This window comes from Cyprinodon tularosa, unplaced genomic scaffold, assembly GCF_016077235.1.
Source record: "Cyprinodon tularosa strain WSP-4 unplaced genomic scaffold, ASM1607723v1 ctg746, whole genome shotgun sequence".
NCBI lineage: Eukaryota > Metazoa > Chordata > Actinopteri > Cyprinodontiformes > Cyprinodontidae > Cyprinodon > Cyprinodon tularosa.
Genome location: NW_024039503.1, coordinates 16,114 through 41,964, shown reverse-complemented (window position 1 = coordinate 41,964; position 25,851 = coordinate 16,114). Strand labels below are relative to the sequence as shown.

The 25,851-nt window shown below is 37.3% G+C and overlaps 1 protein-coding gene across 5 annotated transcripts in view; it reads left to right on the top strand.

The window, feature by feature from the left end:
- sh3pxd2aa (SH3 and PX domains 2Aa) overlaps positions 1–25,851 on the top strand; it is a 169,166-nt gene that overhangs the window by 136,519 nt on the left and 6,796 nt on the right. For 3 of the 5 annotated variants that reach the window (XM_038269978.1, XM_038269976.1, XM_038269980.1), the window contains 7 exons: positions 8,013–8,126; positions 13,470–13,553; positions 20,968–21,085; positions 23,734–24,137; positions 24,266–24,280; positions 24,477–24,526; positions 24,663–24,782. In XM_038269978.1, the coding sequence (XP_038125906.1) occupies positions 8,013–8,126; positions 13,470–13,553; positions 20,968–21,085; positions 23,734–24,137; positions 24,266–24,280; positions 24,477–24,526; positions 24,663–24,782 (905 nt within the window). The remainder of the gene's footprint in view (positions 1–8,012; positions 8,127–13,469; positions 13,554–20,967; positions 21,086–23,733; positions 24,138–24,265; positions 24,281–24,476; positions 24,527–24,662; positions 24,783–25,851) is intronic. The other 2 variants (XM_038269977.1, XM_038269979.1) reach the window with 1 other exon arrangement.

Here is a 25,851-nt window from a genome sequence, read left to right as displayed (position 1 = left end):
GTGACGAAACACTTCACCTTTCAGAAACCAATAGAACAGAATAGAATACATTCCATTATATTTTTGTTCACCAGAGTGTAACTGATCAGTTAATTCACATACATATATATATATAATTAAAACTGCAGATTTGGCACTAAAATACAAAGTAAAAATACAAAGACAATTATAATTAAAGATGACAGTTTTGTCTTTCGAATGTGATCAAAATTAAGTTGTTTAGATTTTTATATTTTCTGCAAAATGATTTATAATGTCTCAAATAATTGCTGTTGAAAAACAAACAGCATGCAAAAGGATTACATTTTTCAAAAAAAGAAATTAAGCTAAAAGCTTGAATGTAGTGATAAGATGTAATCGCTTATGGCCTTCACTTATGTAGCACCTTTTCAAGTCAGGATGGGTATCTTGCCCAAGAGAAAGGCCGAGTTGGGGTTTAAAACACCTACCCTCTGGTTGGAGGGCAAACTCCTGCATCTACCACTGTCATCCCATGAAGAAATTACATTATGCTGCCAGATGCTTGACAAATATAGCCTTTTTTAACTCCATCCTGTACAAACCATTCTCTAAATGGGTCAAAATCCTTAAACTGAAATTACTCAGGGGTCACGCTTTTTTTTCCTACCCTGATTAAAAGTGCAATATAATGATTTCTTTCCTCCCAAGAGGAAAGTCTCTGGAACTCACTACTGGTCCTTTGACCAAGGAAGCTGAGGATGATGAGTATGAGTATAAGTACGAGTATTATATTTTAATCCGCTCTTCAAAAAATTAGAAAAGAAAATATAAAAAGGGCTAACTAACATTTCTCTAAACAAAATAAATGTATACAATTTTCCCATAGTTTGAGTTAAATGTTTTCTATTTTGTTGTTCAAGCGCATATTTAGAGATTCTCCTCCGGACCAAAAATGAAACCTCTTCAATGAATGGATTTGCCAAAAAATGCTTTTGTTTAAAAAGGCACCGGACAGTTTTGGTCCTGCTTCCTATATCAAAATTAAACAAAAAAAAAAAAAAAAAAAAAAAAACTTGGCTAGGAGAAGAGAAATACTTTCTGTTGCACATAACAGTTTCCCACTTAGATAAAGTACATTTCAAGATCTCATCCTAATATCCCGAAATCAGTCCCAGTTCCACACTTTTCAAACCCCTGCTCTAAATGCTAACACAATAAGCTAGAATTGAAAACAGGCAGAATAAAGACACCTAAAGGAGAACCATACCAGTGAGAGATGACCTCCAAACTCTGAAATGCAAACTGAAGCCATTAAATACAGAAAAAAAGATGATATCCACTCTGACCAAACCAGTACCACGTGGAGGACCGTTCACTGCTCCCAACAATTTCCAGATTATCCAACATTCATAAAGAGATGCATTGTTAGTAAGTGATAAAATATAAAATTAAAGACATCTCTCTTGAGCCAAGAAGAAATAAATAACCTACGTCCGAGAGCTGCCAGCGTGCGGTGAACCAGCATGAAATATAAAAACTAAATATCTAATACATTCTCGAGTGACACATCACAGCGCTGTTAAACACTTCTTATTTAGGCTAGCAAATGCAGTGTGCTGAAGAGTTGTTTTTTTTTCTCTTCCTCCTCTTCGTAAAAGTCTGTCTTTGAATACATTCAAATAATGGGAAACAAAAAAGACAGCAACTTTTTTTTCCTATTATCAGCAAAACACTCCTTATATGTATAGTGATGGATGCTTCTTATGATGGGGTTCCTTTTCTTTTTTTAGGATATTTCAGGATATTTTATGCAACATGAGATATGCAGCTTACAGAATTCATTTTTGTAAAGTAAAAAAAAAGGATGATTCCTGTGAAATTAAAGCTCTGTGGACCATGAAGGTGAATTACAAAATCTGACGAAGTGTAAATCTTCACAATGGTTCCTGATCATTACAAGTAGTGTTGCTACTAAAGAAAAGGATATTGAGGATGGCGTTGATAATAGTACTCAATGTTTTAGCCAATGGCCCTTTAAATAAGCTGGAATAATAACAAGGGCGTAGTTTTGATTTCAACTTTGGTAGGGACACTATTCTTCAGTTTCATTGGTCCTTTGCAAAAATATGCATGCTCTTTTTATGCTTAATGTGAGCTTCAGGGCTCATTTTGTTTAAAGAGAACAGCAGCATTTCTTGCTACATTAATACAAATCTAATAAGCACTACATGCACTAGATGCTGTTTATCAATATTTAAAGCATCACTGGCTCTGATGAATCTGGAATTAGGACTTTTTCCACTTTGAAAAGGATTGCATTTAAATTTACCTGCTACTAAGACAATGTCTGTTTACCAAATATAGTCTATAATATGTGGATTTATCCTGTGTTTTCTTCTGAAGATATAGAATTGTGCAGAGGTAAAACCCACTCTTATTTTTTTTTTTTATCTAATATGCTCTCTCTGGATCATGCAAAATAATACATTCAAGGGACAGCAAATAAATTTATTGTATTTACATGTGCACTGGAACTAGAAGAGGAACTGACACTGAGCATTTAAAATATTAATATTAGAAGTTGTACATCTGGGCTGTAGTTACTCTGTGTAGCTAATTTCGTGTATTTTATCTATGGCTGAAACAATTAATCATATTAACAAATTATTTAAATAATCGTAAACTATGTAATTGATTAATCGTTAACTGGAATATAGGGCCACTAAAATGTGCCTTTAGCCGACAGAGCGACCCACTTAGAGCAGGAATTATACCAAGATTGTAAAAAAATATTAGCATTTAAGAAGTAAAAAAAAAAAGTTTTTGTCTGTCAATATTCTCCATCCAGAACTCCTCCAAAGGAAACGTTTAAACGTTTCTGTTTCACCTGGTTTCATTTCATAAAAGATCTTCTTTAAGGAGCCTTTGGTTATCTGATTAAAAGATAAAATAAAAGAAATCCTAACGTTGTTAACTTACATTTCTCAAGTTCCACAAATCAAAAAACTCTCTCCTGCTTATTTACAGAACTCCAGTCAGAAGCTTTCGCCTGTTTTAGCGTAGATAATATTTTTTTAAATTTGGACTAGTTTCGTAGCCCAATATTAATTTATTTTAGCGGGGTTTTTTTTCGCGCTCCAAGCACCCGCGCGCGCACATACAGACTAGAAAACACGCAATCAGAAAGAGAGAAGGCGGAACTTAAGGCAGAATAATCAGAGTTAAACCGCGCAGCACAGTTGATGCGCTGCTATGTGAAAGGGAAAGGAAAGAGCAGGCAGCTGCAGCTACCAGGCAGAGAAGCTGCGAGAGGAAAAGAAGCGGCTGCTGTATAGTAAATTATAAACATGTTGTTTACATCCAATTATTGGTAGGGACAAATAGGTCCTTCCAAAATTTTGGTAGGGACATGTCCCTATGGTCCCTATGCAAACCTACGCCCATGAATAATAATCAAAACACAGCTTGTTTGTGTTTCCCATGATTCAAACTAGTTAAAAATAATGAGACAACAAACGGCCAATGTAGTAATGATTTTTTTTATTTATGGACTTCGTTTCATATTTCTGACAAGACTAGCAAATTATGTCATTTTAATCAAGAGAAACCAAACGTTGGTATATAGTAGTCAGAAAAACCAGTCAGAGAGAGAAGTTGAACAATCTTTGGATTCTTTTTCTGATAGCAACAGATTTTTTACTTACACCTATAGATAAATAAATACGTAAACATTTCAAACATTTCCTATATATTGTCCTAAATAGTTTTTTTCTGTTTTGTGGTTGTTTTACAGTCACAAACTAAAACAGATATTTAGAAAGCAGTCGATGTCTCGGCATTAGTGTTTATTCTCCATCATGTAGTTGGTGATAAAGTCATACTTTCCAGATTTTTCATAAACCCTGTCATGGCGTCTTAGTGGGTAATAATAAAACAGGGCGTGATGGGCTGATTCACTCTGAGACATATGGTTGTAAATACATCCTTGAAGCTGTGATGACCTAACTGTTGGATTCATTTGGAGACATTGAATCCTTTTTTTTTGTTTCTTTATATCTGCAGCTTTTATTTTGCCACGTTCACACATTGATCCAGTCATACAGAAAAATGAGAACATTTCAGAGCATATGCTTGTCCTAAAAAAACATCAGAGAGAGAAATTCAGGAAGCATGCGGTAAACATATGGCGCACGTTGAGAAGTACAGAACCAGTGAAGCCACAGAGCCATCCTGGTGCTTTTCTCACATCCTCTTAATCCTTTCTCTGCTTAGACTGGAGGCTGTGGTGTAATTCAGCTGCTGCCTCAGACAGAATCAGCCATCGTATCAGACTGTGTGGCAGAAAGGGAAAGAATATGTCAGACATTGGGCTGCAGAAATAATCCTAATGAAGCCACATGTCTTTGTTTCAGAAGCGATGGGTGCGCCTTCTAGCTCTGATGACAGCCCTTCATGTAAACATGTTTCTGTTTTAATGACGTAGCCCAGATGACTAATGCTGATGGATCTAAATGAAGATCCTCTTAGGTTATTTGGGATTTGATCGCTACATAAAGTGACATGTATCAGCAGTTTTTACAAGAGAATGAAGGAAAAGCAAAATAAAGATCTCTATGTGGGAAACAAGGAGGATTGTTTTTATTTTATTTAATCTGCAGCTACCCGTACAGGGTATTCAGCAGAAAAAAAGTCTTCCACCCCCCATCTGGCTCAATGAAGACAGAAAAGGGTTGTTTAGATTAGCTGCATTTCCATTAACCACCAAACTGCGCAATTTTACGTTACAGAAACGAGAAAGACTGCTACTTAAAAAAAAAAGTTTTTTTTTTTTTGGGATAAAATGTTTTTACAGTTAAATTGGGGGGGTAATCACATTGAAATGATTTTAATTTCAAAAACTAAAATCTGAAATTTGTGAATAACAAAGCAGAATGAGCTGTAGATGGAGGATGATGCCTATTATATATAGACTGTTATATATTCACTTAAAATTATATATTGTATTTCTTATTTAATAGAAGTACCGCAATTGCGAAGATTTTTATTTTCAAAATTAGCAGAATATCGACATAGTTTTGCAAACATTTGTAATGGAAACACATCCAATAATCAGTCAGTTATTATAATCATAGGGAAATTATATTACATTTGATTATTTAGTGGTACATTTATTAATTTCCCTTTACATTTCATTATTTCATGGTACATGTATTTATTTCACAATACTTCTACATTTATTTATTTCATGCAATGTTTATTCATTTCACTTTGTCTCTCTGTAACCCTATGATCACTACAGTATGCTCAGTGGAAGGACAAAAATCATTACTTTAAAATCTCATAATAGAAATTACTATAATGCAAGTTGCATATATATATATTTTTTTAATCATTGATTTTTCTCAGCTGCAGGGGAAAATTAATAATATTTTTCCTCTAACTGAGTGAAGTTGCTGTTTATTCTGCAGCAGATTGTGCCACAGCTTTACTCTGTTGTTGCTGCTGGTGCATCAGGTCAGTGACATCAGTGCGGGCTATTTGTTTCCAAATGCTTTGGCAAAATGGCCGTGCATGACACAGTGGGAATGAAAGATTCATTGTCCTCGGTCTGGGTCTGGGGTGATGCTCTTTGTCAATCCGAGGGTATTAAGAGTCTTTTCTTGACCATGAGGGCTGGTGGGATGGAGCAGGAAAGGGAACGGCTGAATTTGCGCCTTTTCTGCTACTTCTCTGTTGCTGAAGAATCAGCTAAGCCAAAAAACAAACAAAACAGATTTACTGGCCTGGTGTTGGTCATTAGCAAAAGAAGATTCTAGATTCAAGCATCTGGAATGAAGTTTTATCCAGACATTGGCTGAGCTATTGGTTCTGCTGCTTCTTTGCATCAAAGAATCAGCTAAGGTGTCTGCAGGAACTGATCAAGGTGCGTCCAGCATGTCCTTTGATATTCTTTGGTCTTCCAACTTGATGGAGAACCAGGATGAACGGATGGATGAATACATAGGTGGCTAACAACAGCGGTTTATCCGTGCAGAGCCATCAAGCAGTAGTTTGAAGTGACTGACTTTACATTTCTAACTTGTGCCTTACTGAAGCTTTTCTGCAGTGTTTTTTCAGCGTCTGGTTTCACAATAAAAAGATCTTTCCAAATGGGTCAAACCTCCATCGGCCACATGTTCTCTCTAAATCTCTTTGTCATGCTGGTGCTTAGAAAAACAAAATGATTCATGCAGTTTTTACGTTTGACAGAGATCCAGGTCTGGGCTCAGAGCAATGAGCTACAGTGTCTTCAACTGTTTCATATTAACGTTTCTGAGAATTTCACAATAAAACTTGGCAAAAAAAAAAAAAAAAAGATTCCCAAATAATAAACAACTGGAAGGATATTCCATGATACTTCTCAATAAAGACCAGGTATATCCTGTTTATGTTTAAATACATGATGGCTGTCCTGATTAGATGGCCTCTGTACACACAGTGTCATCCACCATGTGAAGGAAGGCCTTCTACTCTGTCCAATCTGGCTAACAGAATAACAATGCACATGATGTATAAAGAATAAACCTAATAGAGGTCTCCTCATTAGTTTATGGGGTAGGGTAGAAGAAATGAAATGCATCAGCCTCAAAAATGGTGGTGGCAGAATCATGTTGTGGGAATGCTTTTCTTCGGGAACAACGTATCTGGTTAGAGTTGACCAGAAAATACTTTTATGAATTTCTGGGACAAAAAATCTGCCAAAAGGTACACTCTGATGAATATTGAATATGAGCAGATTCACTTAAAACACAAACATTGTAAACTACTTTCCTCCTACATTTTCGATATTTTATGTGTGCAGATTTAAGACCATGATGTCCCAATATGTCACAAACATGAGTCCATGTTCTTTCTTTTGCTTTTTATAATTCTTTAGATTCTCTGCTGATGTGGACCCCTTTCTGTGGTTTATGTCAACTTTGAGGTTGAAACCAACCCGAGAAAGTGAACTGTTAATGATTGACTCCAAAACTACATTGTATGAAAATTATTAATGATTTTTCTGAAAGAATTGGCTGTGTTTTACATTCACTCTTTTAAACTGCTTGGCTAGGTCATAATTGGACATGCTCAATGCGCTCCAGCAAAATATGATTACACAGTTTTTTTTCTGTATTTTTCTTTTTCTTTAGATTATGCATGAAATGCAAAAAGTACAATGAATATATATATCTATAGATCTAGATCTATAACTATATGTATATATGTATATATATGTATGTATATATATGTATATATGTGTATATGTGTATATGTATATATGTGTATTTATGTATGTATATATATATATATATATATATATATATATGTGTATATATGTAGATATATACATACATGTGTGTGTGAGATTTGTTTCTGTTTATAATATTAATATCTAATAGCAAAATATATAATATTTTGGTCTATACAACCAACAACATTTTTTTATATTATATAACTTCATGTACATATTTCCTCCAGTATGACATTTAAATGGTTTTGATTCTAAATATATATATGTAATCTAACTGAAAGGTCATAAAAATAGTTTTTTACTTTCCAAGAGGTTATGACATGTAAGAGATTGTGAAATTATCATTGACTTGTCTTACATGTTATTAAAATCACATTTAAGTTGCCTCCTATTCATTCTGAAAGCAACTGTCTGAATTATGGTCTGACCCAAGATGGCTGCCTTCTAGCCTCTTCAGCCTATAGCTCCCAGCAGCGTCTGATTGGGCGTCAATGTATTGATGTCTGTTGACCAAGTGCTCCATTTTAGAGTTGAAATCTGACTTTATATCCACAATTTATAAACAAAGCTGTACATAACAGGGAAATACCAGTAGTTGCAAACTAGCTGAAAATTTAAATTTCTGTGTTCAATTATTAACCGGAGTTAATTCAAGCTTCACTTTCCTCAGTGAACAGTGAAGCTACCATTAGCTTAGCTCATACAAAGTTCCAGTTTTAACATGAATCATTTAATCATTACTTCACTTAACAATTTTAATTATTATTTCTGTTCCCAGGTTGGTGGTTCGTCAGCACATCTGAGCAGCAGGGATGGGTCCCGGCCACATACCTCGACTCCCAAAATGGGACCAGAGACGATTCAGATCTGGCCACCTCCAGGACCGGAGAAGGTTTGTGCACTGAAACATTATTACTGTCATAAAGCACAAAAACACATAAACGTCAGCATGGCAGACTCGCTGTGGGGGAAATGTCTGCATGGAAGACGCAGACATTTCTCAACCGTGATGTTTTTCCTGTGTTTGTTTTCCACATATAAATCTGAGGCTGAAAACAGCCTTAAAAAGTTAATCCTAAACACACCTCCAGCCACACATTCGGATCCTTTGAGGCTGTAGTCGCAGCATTATGGTGAAAGGGTACCAGACAACAGCCAAACAGGCTGCAATACTTTGGCACCAGAGAGAATTCCTCCCAGTTTCCCCAGGAGGCTCCAACTGTGCAGGAACCTCGTTTTGTTGTGACCCTTTTCTCCCAAATGTTTAGTCTGAGTGCTGACATGAAGCATTTCACCACTGTGTCACAACACTCCCCCCATTTTGTGCTTTTAGAGTGAGGGAAACTCATTGAGATATATAACGTGCAAACACACAAGTTTGCATACATGTCTGCTGCTCAGAAATCCTTATAAAACTTTTATCTGAATGCAAACAGTTTATTTCCTGCAATAAATCCAGAATGCTGCAATAGTTTATTGGGATGTCAACTGCCTTCCGATTAACATTTTCTCTCTCGCTACACACTTTGCTGGTTTTTGCAGATCCCGCAAACCCCTTTTGGCTAGAATAATGACAGCTCCTTAACAGGAGAAACCAAAACATACATATTTTTTTGTCTTTAAATGCTTCATAAATTCAAATCTTAAATTTCAAATAATGTATAGCAGTCAGACACTTTAGAGCTAGATTAATCTTTGAAGGAAGTTTTTACTAGGTATATACAGAGAATGTTTTCCAAATTTGGAGAAAGCTTTTCAAATCCATGAAAACAGGTTTTACCTTTCATAACTGTCATTAAAGTATTTGTTAACTCAACTGATACAGATGACTTCGGAGTTTTGTAGTTAGAAAAGGTGTATACAAAATACAGTAGCAGTCATAAGTTTGGACTCAACTAAATTTTTTTCTGTTTGGATTTGATTGCCAAAATTAAACTCACAATATAGCCCTGGTTTATTTTTAATCACAATAGGACCATTGACAAAATAAACTGAGAAGTAAACTGAGGAATAGCATATATAATGTGGTTGATAAACCATTTAAATTTTCGACCCAACAAATAGCCTCATTTAGCTTTTATAACTGCTTAAAAAACTCCAGTCATTCTTGAAATCCAATTGTCACTAGAAATTTCTACATGTCTTTCTGTCAACATCATAGAGGTTTGCAGAATTCCTGGGTCCTTTATTCTTGATTTTTCAAGTTCATTTTGTACCTTTTTGTTCTGGTAAAGGTCAGGGGTTTAGCCAAGTCTTCATCTTTAGCTTTACTCCTAATCTTTCTTGACTGAATACCTCTGTGCTTTATTGCTGTATTATGAACGGCTGTGCCATTAAACACAGCCTACAGTGAATGGCATGTAGAGTACCTGTGCCATCATGGGTCTGACCTCTTGATTAAAACACCCCTAGACCGCCACACTACCTCCACTGTACTTAAATGGGGAACAAAACATACAGGAGTGAAGCGTTCCCCAAACATCTGCTAAAATTTGAAACTTTGTCTCATCTTTAAACAAACTCTGTCCGGCTTTCATAATGGTAGTTTCCTTATGGTTACTTGTCCTTTCAAACCAGATTCCTGTAGTCTATGCCGTACAGTTTCCACTGAAACATCACTGCCTTTGGTTGAGTTCCACTGAGCTCTTATTTTTGGGTCTGCCTTTAATCTATTCCAAAGACTGGTGACTCTGATAAAGGAAAGCCAACTTAAAGGTATAGAGGACAATCTTTTATTTCCAGGTGGATCATCTAAACAAGTGGTTCCTAACTGTCAATTTGCTGTCACAGCGGCCCGCTGTCACTACCCGACAGCAACGACTAATAACAAAGATGGCGCAGGCACCGCGCAGTGAAAGAGGAGTTATGTAACCAACAAAGTAAAAAGTAGTGATCATCTGTCTGAACGGTCAGTTAACTGAGTTCAATTTAAAGTCCCTTATACAGTCCCCGCTCAATATAGTGATTGAGGGATTTAGGGGTTAGTGCGGACGTTTGGGCACAGTAAGCTTGTATAAGCAACTTTCTTAATTATGGCATATTGTACAGTTTTGAGCTTTGTCTTTTATAATCTGAAAAAAGTTGAGTTCTCATCACTCATTAAAATCCTCCTTTCTTTATATAAACAAATTCTCATGTGAATTGGCAACAAAAATCCCAGAAAGCTAGATTGTTGATTGTTCCAGTCGATGAGAGAAGCGTTTATTCTCTGGTTAGAAAATGTGCTAATAACTTAATTTTGCTTTCATGATCTACTGTAATGATTGAAAGAGAAGGGTAAAAAAACAAGTAAAAGCTGAGTAATATCTCAGCAAGTATTGATGCAAGACTTCATCAAAGCTACAATTATCAGACCTAAGATTGGCGTTGACCTGAATCAATACTCAGCTTAATATTACCTGGGCAGTACCTCCACTTTTAGTACCTCTGTGTTTGCACACATCATTCCTGATCTCCTTCCCTCAGATCACCTTTTACATCTTATTATCTCCATGTGGTCTGTAACCTAATTCCGCTGACAGCCTGGTGCGCTGGAGAGAAACCGACAGGCACATCTCTGCTGATATTACCTCGAAATAACATTTCCTCTCTATGCCTGAGCTGATATTTCAATTAGGAGGTCAAAAAGAGCAAGGCGGAGAACAGAGGGATTGATGCTGAGGCAAAGAGGAACCAGAAGAAAGGCGTTGACACATACTAGAGACAGAAAAAAAGGGCAGGACTGATGCTGAAAAGACAGACAATAGGAAGTCAAGAAAGAATCAAAGATGAGGAAAAAAAAGAAGTTGTTCAGTTAATTAGATCTCCACATTTCTAAGACAGATAAAAGACAGAAAAGACCTAGATTAATTGGTTAGACTGCTGCAGGTTAGAGTGGCGGTAATCTCCTTCTTTTTATGTTGATTCACATATGTTAACATTTTGGAGCTTCCTTCAGAAGCTGAAGCAACAACCTCATCACCTTAAATCCAGTTGCAGAGATCCATTTGTCTTTTAGTTCTCTTAGCTCTTTCTAAAGAACAAAATCCTCAAAATCCTTGAGCTCTATAAAGGGCTCTAACTGCTCTAAATTAGAGCTGGTGTGAATACCCAGAGGGCATTAAGGTTTATGGTTTCTTCATCTTGTACAGTGCGCTCCTAATCTGAAAAAATAATAATGCAAAGCAATGTACCCTGCTCAGAACAGACAGCCCTACCCTTAGACAAGCCTTCCTGGAGCCATTTTGTTTAAAATAGCATGTGGTAGTAGAACATCAGCTCTCCCAAAGAAGTCACCTCCTCAAGATACCAAGGCATGCTGGAGAGAGGAGTTCAGTTTGGTTATGGTGTGAGCTATGAAGTCAGGATTCTGCCAAAGTGCTCAAACGTAATGCTCATTCAAGCAGTTTTACTTAAAACAGACAAATGCTCTGAGCATGTGTCTGAGACACGAGCTACGAACTACTGTCCACATGAATGTTTTATGTCTGCAAATTCAATGCCATGAAGTTTCCAATTTGTGGGTGCACACATTGGGCCCTGTTGTGCTCTCATGTCAAACTTTGACACAACCAACCTGAGGGAGTAAATTGCCTGTGATTGGTTACTTTTCAGGAAATCCCAACTCTCAGGACATCTAGGGACCATCAATGTACAGTACTTTTTGAGGTGCTTTGTGGACAGTTCTGAATGTGCTACTTTTTCATCCGGTAGACCCCTACAAAAGGGTGTATCACCTATATAGTGCTGTAGGAAGGGGTTAGAGCTTGACTCTAGTGATGTAAAGCTTGGGTCAGTCTGCTCAACAAAGCTTGAACCCTTTTGAAGCAGAAGTGTCGCTGAGAAGTGCTTTGGGCACACCCCAGTCAGTGATTGCGAGTGAGGCCTCGTCACATCACACTTCATGTTGAGTTTAACAGTAAATTTTAACAGTCTGGGCGGTCCAATACTACTGAAGTATTTGAATGTTTCAAAATCACGTTTCAAAACATGTTTTGTTTTCCATTTACACTTTTATTCGAAGACAGGGAAAGATATTTTAGATTTAGGTCAAGTTTGGAATTGATTCAGAGTAGTTTGCTACATACACATAGATCTAGATCATCGGCACCGACACACACATCACAGACTTGCACATGTCTGTTCTGCCATATAGAGTGAGGACCATGTGTTGACTCCAATTGACTTCCATTGATTTTCAGTCATTTTCAACCCTCTGTACGCCCTAACCTTAAAACTAACCCTAAACCTTACCATTATCAATGCATAACTCACCCTAACGCAATTGACACCGTAGCCCTAAACATAACCGTTAGCAAAATATCGTCTGAGGACCTGCAGAATGTCCTCACTTTGCAACAATTGCTCCTTTATTGTGATGGTGAAATGGGAAAAAATGGTCCTCACTCTTGTTTCTATACAAGTTCACCTATACCCACCACAGTCATCCACTGATTCATTTTTACCAGATGTTTATACATAAAGAAAAAGTTGAAATGTGTGTGGCTGAGTAAAGTGACAAAGGGACATGAAGGGAGAGCCAGGGAGATACATAAACCACTACACTATTTACTTATTGTTTATATTTCTCCTTTATTACAATCATCTTCCTCAGTCAGAGCCACAGGAGGAATGTGGAGAACCGGTGGGAACTACTGGACAGCAGAGTTGGTTTGAATAATTTAAATGATCAGAATGATCTCAACTAGATAGTATTATCATTATGAATAAATGCCGTAATACAGAGCGTTCTGAACCCGAGCACTGCAAAAATGTATGGCCCAGTATCCTGAAGAGGCTTTTGGAGGTTTTTCTGCAGCTCCTTTATGTGGCAGTCTACTCCGTACAGCCATGCACCATCCAGGGAGACTTTTCCTTCAGAAAAAATATCACAATTTCTGATTGAAATGTTATCATTCCCAATGATTATTATATAACACCTTTGTTGCAGTTTATTTTGTACTTGCTAAATGATCAATGTGGTTTACACTAACGTTGCTCAATCGAAACGGTAAGTGTTAAAAGCTTCAAAATAAAAAAACCAAAGTGCATAAAATTGTGCTTTGAAGTGCGTCAAACAAGTTCCAATTTCCAGTGAATAAAGAGGTTTCTACTCCGTAGTCCTTCATTTTTGTACTTTTTTTGCTCCTAACACCAGTTTATTTCCTCACTTTGCCAAACCGCTTCTTATACTAATCACTTATTTGCAACTTTTCTTTTTTTTTGTTGTCTTTTGGTTGCTGCTGCTCACCATCAGTCACTAAGAGAAGGAAGGCTCATCTGAAGAGGCTGGACCGCCGCTGGACCCTCGGTGGTATCGTTAACCGCCAGCAGAGCAGAGGTGAACATGCATACACGCCCCCCACCAAGAAACCTGCAAAAAAAGAAGTGAATGGAGAATGAAACAAAGATTGAAAGATACACCTTATATCTCTTATGATAGAGCAATCTCACACATATTCAGTTAAAAATCCATAAAGACATGGCTCAATCAGGAACAGTGTGGTTAGATTTCTTAACATTTGCATACAGTTGTGGGAATGTGTGAATTAAAATACATTTTTAGAAATTGTTGAATTTTTCAATTGGAGCTTGCAGCAGAAATATAATTTAGGGTTGAAACGAGTCCGTTACAGTTGTCCTCTACCAGGCTGTTCCTACATAATTGCAGGCAAAGTTCTGTGATTTTTCTTTTTTTTTTTCCTAGATTTTTTCATAGGTTGGTAAAAGACCTACTGTATGCACTACATCTTATGTCCTCATAAATCATCCTACTGTAGGCTTTGTTTTCATTTTTTACTAAGTCGCTCTGGAGATCTTCAAGGACTTTCTATAAAGAAAACTGTAAATTCCAAATTGGTTACACTTAACTTATTTCAGTCTGAGATTTATTTTCTCAAAACTATTGTCTGAAGGTCTGTTCAATCTGTCAAGTCTCCTACGTAAGGTAGAAAGGAAATATTCAGCAGAAGGTTTTGTGTCTCTGAGTTAAACCTGTTTGTCAAATTAATAGAGTGGAAATAGAGTCTACAGGGGAGGAATCTCCATAACAAAAATTGTTCTGCCAGCCTTTAATATACTCAGCATCTTCCTCCTCCTGTTAACTCCATCACGGCTGCCTTGTAATCTATGTCTTATTTCAGCAAACGTCTTCGCTTTAGATGCGTTTCCACCAATGTTTATTGAAGTATCGCATTAGATGAGCTTGATGGAAACAAGTAACATTTAAAATCAACTTACTAAATTTTGCGGAAAACTTTTTTTCCCCGCTTATTTAAAGTGGACTTTTAAAAAAATAAGAGGAGATGGAAACCAGTTCTGATGTAGCGAATGTTTACCTCACATGACTGATCAGCTGTTTCTGCTACCAGCTTCCCGTTAGAATCACACAGCAGCAGTGCACACTTCCTTTGCATCCTTGCCTCCACACTATTCGGGGTTGTACCAGTGACTGTAAATTTGGAAGTCAGGGCTCAGATTAGTTTTCCCCTGATGTGAGCCCAATCTGATCTTTTCCTTCACCCATTATATCCTTTCTCAGCTCACGAAGAATATCATATGGTTACCTGCATCGGGTTTCTGCCTGAATCCTTAAAGGAATAGTACACCCAAAACATGATTAGCCTTCATTTTCTACTCACCCCCATGCTGAACAACACTCTGGAGTACTTTTTTGATATCTCAAATGCATCTGGAGATCTGGGAGGCTTCTTGCTGTCTGCTGACATTCAAATAATGGAGGTCCATGGCGCCCGAGACAGAAAGGTCCACAAAAGTCCACAAAAACGTGTCAATATTCCTCCATACTGCTCGTCCAATGTAATCCAAGTGTCCTGAGTGGGTAGCATCCAGAATTTACTCGAAACGAAGTCATTTAGAATGTTTTAGATTCTAAACAGTAGTGTATAGGATTTCCTAATAGCGCCCCCATGCGCGCTCACGATTCTACGGAAGCCGGCAGACCAAACCGGAAGAAAGTGCGCATTCAGCGTCTGCTCTGCCGATAATGCAAGCATAGAAGAAGAAATGTGCTGTTTACCTGTGCAAAGAAAGAAACAACGAAAGAAAAATGTCTGAGGACTTGAGTGTTGAGGAAGAGCATGAGTTCTTTGCCGAGCTGAATGCGCTGGTTTGGTCTGCCGGCTTCCGTAGAATCGTGAGCGCGCATGGGGGGCGCTATTAGGAAATCCTATACACTACTGTTTAGGCTCTAAAACGTTCTAAATGACTTCGTTTCGAGTAAATTCTGGATGCTACCCACTCAGGACACTTGGATTACATTGGACGAGCAGTATGGAGGAATATTGACACGTTTTTGTGGACTTTTATGGACCTTTCTGTCTCGGGCGCCATAGACCTCCATTATTTGAATGTCAGCAGACAGCAAGAAGCCTCCCAGATCTCCAGATGCATTTGAGATATCAAAAAAGTACTCCAGAGTGTTGTTCAGCATGGGGGTGAGTAGAAAATGAAGGCTAATCATGTTTTGGGTGTACTATTCCTTTAAAGCAGCGGGTTTGGTGAGCATGGGTAATGTCAGTGTTGCTGCTTGATCAAAGGAGAGGTTTTGTATTGAAGAGCAGGGAAAAGTTGTGAAAATCACCTTTTTTATATTTGAATTTTATTAATAGAAGTTTAATTTATAGGTGAAGAAAGGGAGCACAGCTCAGACAAACCTTCGTTTAAACCATTTAGGTTTTTTCCAAGGTTTAACCTGCTTTCTAAAGGTTTGATAAACCTTACTTTTGATCTGCAGAACATCTAAACAACAACGGCATCTCTCTGCTCTGATCCACCTTAGTGGTTCTTCAGTCTGGTCTGCAGAGCCCCCTACCTCACCAGATGTTTGTCCCTGAAAATTGCTGTTTGGCTCAGAGATGAGTTTATGGGAAAGTGTAAAAGTGGGGCTGCAGTCCAATCAGGAGACTGGTTTTAATCACACCAACCTCAGCCCTGTAGTGCCTCTGAAATGAGTCACCAGGCTAGCTGTCGCCAGCAGAGACTGAAGCCATTAAACCTTCTTGGAGGCCTCCTTCTTGAATTCATTTTAAACTTTACTGGGTACCAGTTAAACTGACATACCTCTGCAGCTCAAATGAATCCTGCTTTTACTTTCAGTTTTATGAACATGCTGAACAAGTGAAAGTTTTTAGGACAGGTCACTGGTTCTGTTGGAGGTGTGTTACTGTAAAAATGTAATTATTTCTCCCCACTATCATTGCATGCATGCCAGGGCATGTGTGTGCAGCCGAGCATGGAGCGAGCAGTGGAAGAGCGCAGGGCGGTTTTCAATTCAAAGGATTTCGCTCCACTCCAGTTCGTTTCCGGAGCGCACACAATGTCAGTTAAAAATGTTGGATTATAAAATTAGTAAAATAACATTTATTTGATTTAAGTGTTTTTTTTTTTTTTTTTGCTATACTTAACTATACAGAGTGGGTTTACATAAAGTGGTCATTTTAGTAAGAGCCTGTTTTTTAAAATGGATCACATACATACATTATACGCTATTCTCTTAATGGGATGCGAAGTTACCTTTTTTAATGTAGTGTAGTAAATAAATTAATTATTAAATAGGAAACGCGGCACAGAGAATTTTTCGATTGGAGCGTCCTGGCGCAACTTTGAGCGGCGGTGCGAATGAGTAAACATCCTCCTGAACGGGGCTCCGTTCACATGCTCTGATGCGTGCTCTGTGTTTGTTGCAGAGCAAACAACACAATACAAGCCTGGATGCAATCATCTGGGTTTCCTCGGTTAGGAAAGTTTTCACCACTCTGTCTGTTGCATTAATCTAAGTTTCACTGGAGTTTTTGGTGCATTAACCCCAATAAATTAATTTATGCCAGGATGAAAAACTTAGAGACTAGCAAGATGTCAAGAACATCTCAGAAAGAGGAACTGAGTTTTTGATTATGTGGACCACAGACTAGTAAAAGCTGTTTTAATGGGAGCTGACACCAAAGAGCAAGTGTTGGTAACATGAGTGAAGCACCGGTGGTAGAAGGCCTAAACTTAAACAGTATAGCCAGTATAACCCGGTCCAATTAAAAACAACCACAGCGCTGACCAAAGTGCTGTACCGAAAAAATAAAACGCAACAGATAAAAAAACAAATCAGCTAAAAAATAGGTAAAAAACAAATTTTTTTTTAAAGTGTCTATATCAGGGGTAACCAATTAAAAATCAGCGGGGTCCGGTTAAAGAAAATCATCAACCAGTAAAAGTCCGGAGACATTTTTAATTAGAATCTGTTACCTAATTATTACTTAATTATTACAGAATTTAACACTGAAATAAAATGGAGTTATTATGCATACATGTTGTATATTGACTTTTATATATATATATAAAAAAAATATATAAAACATTTTAAAATCTAAAGTGTTTTTTGAAGTCACTCAAGCACATATCAAGGTGCTCATTTTGAGCCTGAATCCATATTTATTTTTGATTCTGTTCATGGAGGAGAATCCTGCTTCACAGCAGCAGGTTGAGTCAAACATACTCTAAATGTGCAGGGTCATCTTTGAGCACGCTATTGCACTTTTATGTCACCAGTTCACCACGCTTCTTCCAGCAGTCCATACTTTCTTTCACGTTTTCTCATCATTGTTACCCATCACCTGGCTTGCCACAGGTTTGCCTGCTGTGTCTAAAAGTAGCAACATCAGCAACCCAGACTGACAGCAGCTCATTGGATCATTTGTATCACATACAGCCTGTTGCTGGAGGGCTTTACCGTACAAACAGGAGAAGCGGCGCAAGTGAAGTTAGACACTGCCGTCTGACAACATTGGATAAATTATAAATGTTTTAAATCAGGTTGGGTCCGGATTAGCCAGCAGGTGGATCTGGATCCAGAAAGCGGTCCGCTAATCCATGACCTCTGCTCTATATCATATAGAATCCACCTGTAAGAACTATTTATATTGTTGTAATGCTCTTCTTGATCAAAATCAGGCCCAAAGTGGTATTGATGATGCGTGTCTGAGTTGACACTATTTGCAGCAGCTCCTTCCTGTCCTGGAAAACAAATCTCCATCACTGTTTCATGTAGCGCAGTGGTTAGGCGCCCTCTCCAGGAAGCACCTACAGTAACCACGCTACGCCTGCCCTGTAAACCACACACCCACTTTCTCTGATCTGGGAGCAGGGATGTGAGCCAGGATATGATCATTTAATTATATCACCAAACAGGATGGAGTCTAATATAATGACTCCATTAAAGCTTTAGAAATAATTAGCAGTGTGTAATAGACTCAAGCAACTAATGAACCTCTGCTGATGGAGATCTGAGGACATTTAAAATGCTCAAATCTATACAAAGAAAAGTGTAAACAAATGTTTTTAGTAATGAATGACTTTTATTACTGTTTTAAAGCTATAAACAGAATATATCCATTTTATGCAGCATTTTTGTTTGTGATAAGCCCACATGTCTAAGTCTAAGTCTAAGTCATGTGTCCTGTTTGATCCCCCCTGTGCTCGGTCACAGCCAGGTAAGGCTGTCCCCTCCTCTCTGAACCACTAATCAATCTCAGCAGGGCTTTTCTCCTCTGTGTTTGTGTTTGGGCCTTTGTAAAGCCATTAAACCCCTAATTTGATTTAGAGACTCCCGCTGACTGCCCACTTCTCTCACTGAGCTGTTGTTGGAGCTCTGAGGCTCATGGAAACAAATGCTGGTCTAATTGAAACATCTGACCACATAGATGTTTGATCTGCCATGAGCCTTTGGGTAATAAGAAAATAGATTTCATTTGTTTATGTTTGATCAGATCATTGGAGAAACTCCAGATTCTCTTAGAGTTAACCTGTTACCTTTCACTTCCTTTACCGACCCACTTTGCTCCATCAGGCTAAGGTTACACCCTCTCTGGAGGACCAGTTATATTCTCTTCATGTTTTTCTCATCTGTTTCTGGGAGGCTGGATTTGATTAGCCTTCAGGTTTCTTAGTGTTCAGAAATCCTTTAGTGAAGTTTGTTCCATTATTTTTGCAAGCAAAAAAACATGTTTAGTAAATGTAAATAAAAAAAAGAAAATTTAAGCATTGGCATACACATTTTTTTTTCAAATTGTTTTTATTGAAGCAAATGGTAAGATAATCACAATGAGGAATACAGTTCGCTTTTTTTGTGTGGATAAACATATACTTATGCAGGTGTAACTTCTAATATACATAGACAAGTACACATGTTGAAATAGTCACACCTACTACATATACAAACAATAAAAACAAAACAAAATAAGAACAATAAAAGGAGAGAACAAAACATCCCATTCCCACCCTGTCTCAGCCCAACATGTTCAGCAGAAAAATTAAATAAATAATAATGATAGAAGAAAAAAAATCAGCAAAATGCAGCAACAGGCACATATATTAAGTTAGGTAGGATCTCCAAATTAGAAAAATAAGAAAGAAAACACTGCCATTTTTGGAAAAAATTGTCTGTACATCCTCTCTTTGTATATTTAATTGTCTCAAGTCTAAGGAAAAACACCATGTCCTTAAGCCACTGGGCGATGGAGGGATATCTAGCAGACTTCCAGAGTAATAATAATGAACATCTTGCAATTAAGGATGTAATTGAATTTAATACAACTGAGGAATCAAAAATTCCAAATATGGCAGTCAGTGGACAAGGCTGCAGATTAACTCTGAGAATAGCAGACATAACTGTGAAGTAACCAGACCAAAAAAGCAGCCAGGTCAGGGCAAAAAAAAACAACAACATATGACTAAGATGACACGGAGAATCCTGACACTTATCACATTTGTGTTCAATTTCTGGATAGATTTCACTGAGTCTGGACTTAGAGAAATTGACTCTATGAAAAACTTTGAATCGAATAAAACCAAGATGAGCACAAGAGGTAGTAGACCGTATTCTGTCAATTGCTGGCATACACATTTAAGAAAAGATCCAATCCAGCAATGAAGCTTTGAAAAACATTTTAAACCAAAAGAGTTTCTGAGAGTAACTTTGCTTTTTTCTCAATTTAGTTATTTTATTTTCAGATTTTTTCAAACATGTTTCCAAAGTTATATTTATCTAATATATATATATTTTTAAAGTTTCCTGTTTTTAAACTGAGTTTTAGTAATTACAATATTTTCAAATTTTGTTTCATATTTCCTTTCACTTGAAGCCCAAAACAAACTCGCTTTTAATCACAGATTGAAAGTGGAAATGTTATTAATGTTCATGCAGAACTCCAGAGAAAATGTTACTTGCTTTGTTAACATTTTGCTATAAAATGTTAAAATGTTATTTAAAAAAAAAACAATCAATAAAAATCAGAAATTAAAAGTATTTAAAATATAAAAATCTTAAAAAATAAAGTTTAAACAAATAAAAACAAAAAAAAACTAAAATCTGTTTAGCAAAAAACAAAAATGTAATAAATCAAAATATAAAAAGATAAATTTGATTTAAAAAAAATAATATTTCCTTTTGTTTCATGTTTGCCTGCCCTCCATCAGAGCCATGGAGGGACGTCGTTCCTTTACAGGGTCTTTAAGTGTTAGCAGAGCCTGAGAGAAATGTTAGCAACATTTCAGCCCTTAGGTATGAATTCAAATTGAAGAGAAATGTCATCTCATAAGAAACACAATGTAGAGTAAATCCTCTATAAAAAGAGCAACTTTTGAAAGAGTTTGACCAGATGGATTTTTTAATGCAGGACCATTTCTCCTCCAAAAAGTACAATCTTTTGTTCTTGTTTTGACTCGTTACCCTTCTTCATCAACAGAGGAGAAATATTTGACTGTCCAGCCGTACACCAGCCAGGGGGCGGATGAAGTGAGCTTTGAGAAAGGGGTCACCGTGGAGGTAATCCAGAAGAACCTGGAGGGCTGGTGGTACATCAGGTGAGTCAACCAGATTGAAACGCACCTGTCTGAAGATGATTGTTACCTTAAACTGGGTTATGGGATGTTCCTCTGTGATTCTGAGGGCACTAGATTTACACCCATATATCTGCTCTTAATAATGGAAGTATTTTAAAACATGTTAATATGCACCAACTTTGTTAGGATTAGTTTTTCTTTTTAACTACTATTAATATTTTCTTACTCTGCTTACAAACTTTTAGAGTAGGTGTATGTTTTTATCTTCTGGATAATTGTACATATACCTGTTTCTTTTAAGTGTCCAATTTTAGTTTGCACCCAGTTCATATTAAAGTAAATTAATTTGGCGTAGGTCAAATATTTTATTGTGAAAGAAGTGGGAGACAATCTTGTGTCGAAATTCTGGATCGCCGCTCTCAGAGCTCCAGCAATTATCATCAGCAACTTTCTGTACAGCTGTGCAATTCATCCGCTGCTGATCAGTGTCCTCTTTTTGGTCCTCAGCCATCGGCTCTTTTTTTTTTCTCTTTTCTTTACTTTAGCACAGATTTGGCGAGTCACTATGGCAACAGGAAGTGCCTTTTTCACACAAACTAAACATTTTCAAGCGGAAATAGCAAAAAAATGGGGATAGTGTTTAAAAGACAGAGCAACAGCTGCAAAGGAGAGGAATATGGAGAAGCAGAAGATTGCTGCATGAGTTAATGCTTTCATTTATATGTAGTCCTCTATGGCAGGCTGTTTTTATATTTCTTAAAAGATATCTCCTCTCTATTGTTTCATTTGTCTATCACTAAAAAGTTTCTTCCTGATCAAGATCACATTCCTAGATGGAATAGTAAAACCAGATTTACTAAAATATTTTTTTTTTGCAGCAGAAACTGAATTTCAGAAAGCAAAAAAACCCCCAAAAAACAAAACAAAATTGCACTAGTAAGAATTAAGTTTACAAATTTTAAGAGGCCGTTATGACATTTATGACTGAATATGTATTTATGAGATCTGAATTTTCTTTCTTTCTGATCAAAATGATACAAATTACAACCAGTAAAAATAGGAATATGGAGATCTGAAAGTCATTCTTGGCATCCAGATTTCGATAAGACATTCGAGGTTGCTTGAGAACCCAAATGCAGAGATCAGGAGGCAGAGTTGAGTCTTGCAGACTTACAGTAATAGGCAACTGAGGCAGAAATCCAAAAATACTGAGAAATAAAATGCAGATAACCAAAATGTCAAGGAGAACTCTAGTGGGGATCCAGAGATCAGAGAGACCAGGAATCAGCAAACACAACAAACCAACACTGAGTGACTGCAGAGGTGGAGTATTTAAGGGGAACAGAACAAAGGATGGACTAATTAGCTGAATATGGAGCAGGTGTGAGTGCAACTAACTAGAAGGAAGCCAAGTGGAAAGGAAACAAGCACAAGGAGACAACAGAGAGTAACTAAAGACTGCTTGAATGTAACGGAAAATAAACCAAAGAACAAAACAGAACAACTGATAACTGAAAACTGAAAAGTCAGAGTCCCAAATGGGGAGAAACATAACAGCCAAAGGTCAAAACAGGCAGCAACGCATCCCTGAGCAACAGATATTGGTGATATGGAGACGACTATAATTTCTGATAGCTGTTTAACACCATATGATTTTTCAGATGTTAAAATAATCAGTTATAGCTTGGTATAATGTGATTCAATGTTAATTAAGCAGTGGCATTTAAATCATTGGTATTTTATCAATTTTGTAAACATTGGTTAATTCAAGTCAACTACTGTGTAGTCTGTATAATTTTCCCTTATTTATAAGGTCAATGCATTTCTGCAGGGCAAGTGCAATAACCCAAGTCAGCTACTTTGTAGTCTTCCCTTAGCTCTTTACTTAGTAGATATTTTTATATTTGAGGGAAATATATTCCTCTTTTGGTACTATATGCACTGTTTTTATATTGTTTGGTACATTTCTATCTTTAATTGCATCTTGATTTAACTCTTTGTACTCTGCATAAGCTACTTGAACCTGAATTTCCCTGAAGGAGTATTCCCAAGGGATAAATAAAGTTGAGTATAAGTCTAAGTCAAATTGGTTAAAATTGGGTGATTGACTGATGGCTGATTATTAACCAAAAACAAATTTTGACCATAATTCAACATTGACTTTACATCTTTTTCTTTCTGAGTACCTGTAGTTGATTTTATCTAAGTAAGCCAATGATGTGGTGCATTATAAGCCAAGTAACCTTTATTTATACGGCTCTTAAAAACTATGTGTATCAAGTTTGCAATTACTATTTAATACACTGTGCAATAGTTACTTATAATCAATTATACATTAAATTCATTACTCTGAGTGAAAATGTGGGAATTATTGTGATTTTTTTTCCCCATGTAGTCACATCCTGATGTCAAGATAAAACTATTTTCTTTATTTTAATTCCTTGTTCTCTTGTCTTTCATGTTTTCATTCTAATTAAATTTATATGACATGTATTAATTGTAACCCAGTGTTACGGAGACATTTATTATAACCAATCTCCTAAAGAACATGCAGCATCAATTGCTTTATTTACATACACTTTATTTGCAGAGCTTTTCTAATTAACAAAGAAAAAACAATCAGCAAGATGGGAATAAAAAAAACATCTTTTTGTCTGTTTCTCCAACAGATATTTAGGGAAAGAAGGATGGGCCCCAGCTTCCTACTTAAAGAAACTAAAAGATGACTTCTCGCCTCGCAAAAAGACCCTGACAGGCCCCGTGGAGATCATCGGAAACATCATGGAGATCAGCAACCTGCTGCAGAAAAAGTCGGTCAGCGAGAAGGACATCCAGACAGACGCGGAAGGAGGCACCACGCTGGAACGCCACATCAACAAGAGCGAGATCAGCCTGCCCATGCCCTACAACTCCGAAATCAATGCTGAGACGGGCAGGAGGCTCAGCGCCGGCCGGGACACCAACAGCCCCTGCCTGGGGATAGCCGCCAGTTCTGCTCTCAGTGAGAATAAAGCCAGAGGAGAACCCGGGTCCCCAGCTGTAGCACGAGTGGCTCCACACAGAGTGGAGATAGGTGAGGGTTTTTGTGGATGCTGAAGCCGATTTCATTTGTTACTTCTATCTAGTTATTGACCCTCAGTAAAATGAAAGTAGGGGCTGTCTTTTTGTGTAAAAATAATGGATGCCATCTGTTCTGTGTAGGCTTCGAAGCTGTAGGTAAGAATGACTTGTGTGATTTATGTTTGCTATGCTAACCTGCATGGAGATCTAACCTGATGATTATTTGAGGATTTGTGGGTTTTAATTCCTCTAAAAAACTAAGATTGGCTCGAATGTATTGGTTTTTTTTTTCTTGGTTTAATTGCTGCTCTGTTACTCTGGCCAGACTGAGAAGTTTTATTATGTTCTTCAGGGTCTCCAAATCTGAGGCAGAAACCTCCTCCGAGAAGAGAAGCCAACCTGGTGAGACATATCACTACTAACCTAACCAAAGAAATACAAACATTCTTCTTTTTAATTTTGTTTTTGACTACTAGATAAACAATTTAACCAGTTTTACATTTTGTTGAGTGGGTCCATCTCCTCTACCCTTTCCTAGGGCCTTCAGTTACCCAAGCCACCAGAGCCCCCTGCTGTGGAAGCGGAGTATTACACCATAGCAGATTTCCAGTCCTCCATCTCTGATGGCATCAGTTTCCGTGGAGGACAAAAGGCTGATGTAAGAGGACAGATACAGAGTGTTGCTGCAGAGATGAGAGAGAGCTGATTGCATATGTATGTCAGCTGTGTGCGACCTTGAGACGTGTTTAACGGGATCAGGTTGAGAGTTTTCTCTGTGGAGACTCGGGCAGAAAGATAAAGACACCATTTGAGATACCTCAGGGGGTTTATAGGAGGAGTTGGGATTATAAAAAAACACATTAAACATCATGGGGGTCGTCTGTTCAGGCAATTTATTAGCATTTAATAGGATATTAGTGCTGCCAATTTTTTTTAACCCATTTACCAATTAGCTTTCTGATTTGAAGATTTGTCTGAATTTGTTTTTTTTCCCTTCTGAACTGTTTGCTTTGTTTTTTACAAAAAAAACTTTATTGTATCCAAGAAATTTGAATGAATTAGGTTAATTTCAATTGCCTCAATTTAAAACACATTTCATCTGCAGGCTCTTTATACAGACAAATCAAATTATGCAGACATATTGGTTCAAAATGTCCATCTAAGGAAAACCAGCTTATTGCTACCAGTCTTTGCTGGATCGGTTCATCCTGAATGAGCTTGTAGAGCAATTAGATATTCACATGTACTTTGTTGTTGACTCTACAGCAATTATGCAGTGACAGTAGAGAGGAAAGCCTCCCTTTTAACAGGAAGAAACCTCCACTGGAACCTGCCTTAGTGTCAGCGGACTTCTGCTGACTCATGGTTCAAGGAAAAAGACGCAGACATACAGAAAGAACATGGAAGCACTGATCTATGCATACTTTCTATGTTAGAAAGAGTAAAACTAAACTAGCTCCATGGTTGGCTCTGTCTAGTAAATAAACATGTAAGATATGCGAGTGAGTTCTAAGCCAGTGTTCATGTTGACGGGATAAAAGGAAGTAAATAGAGTTAGACGCAGTACAAGCTGAGCCCAAAGCCAGGTGTGAGAAACAGGACTAAGCAGTAAAAAATGAGCACAATTCTATAATCACACTGCAAGAAATTTATATCTAAATAACTCATTTTTTCTTAAGATAAGTTCATTTTTTCTTGAGGTAAGTGAGACACTTTGCCAATGTAAC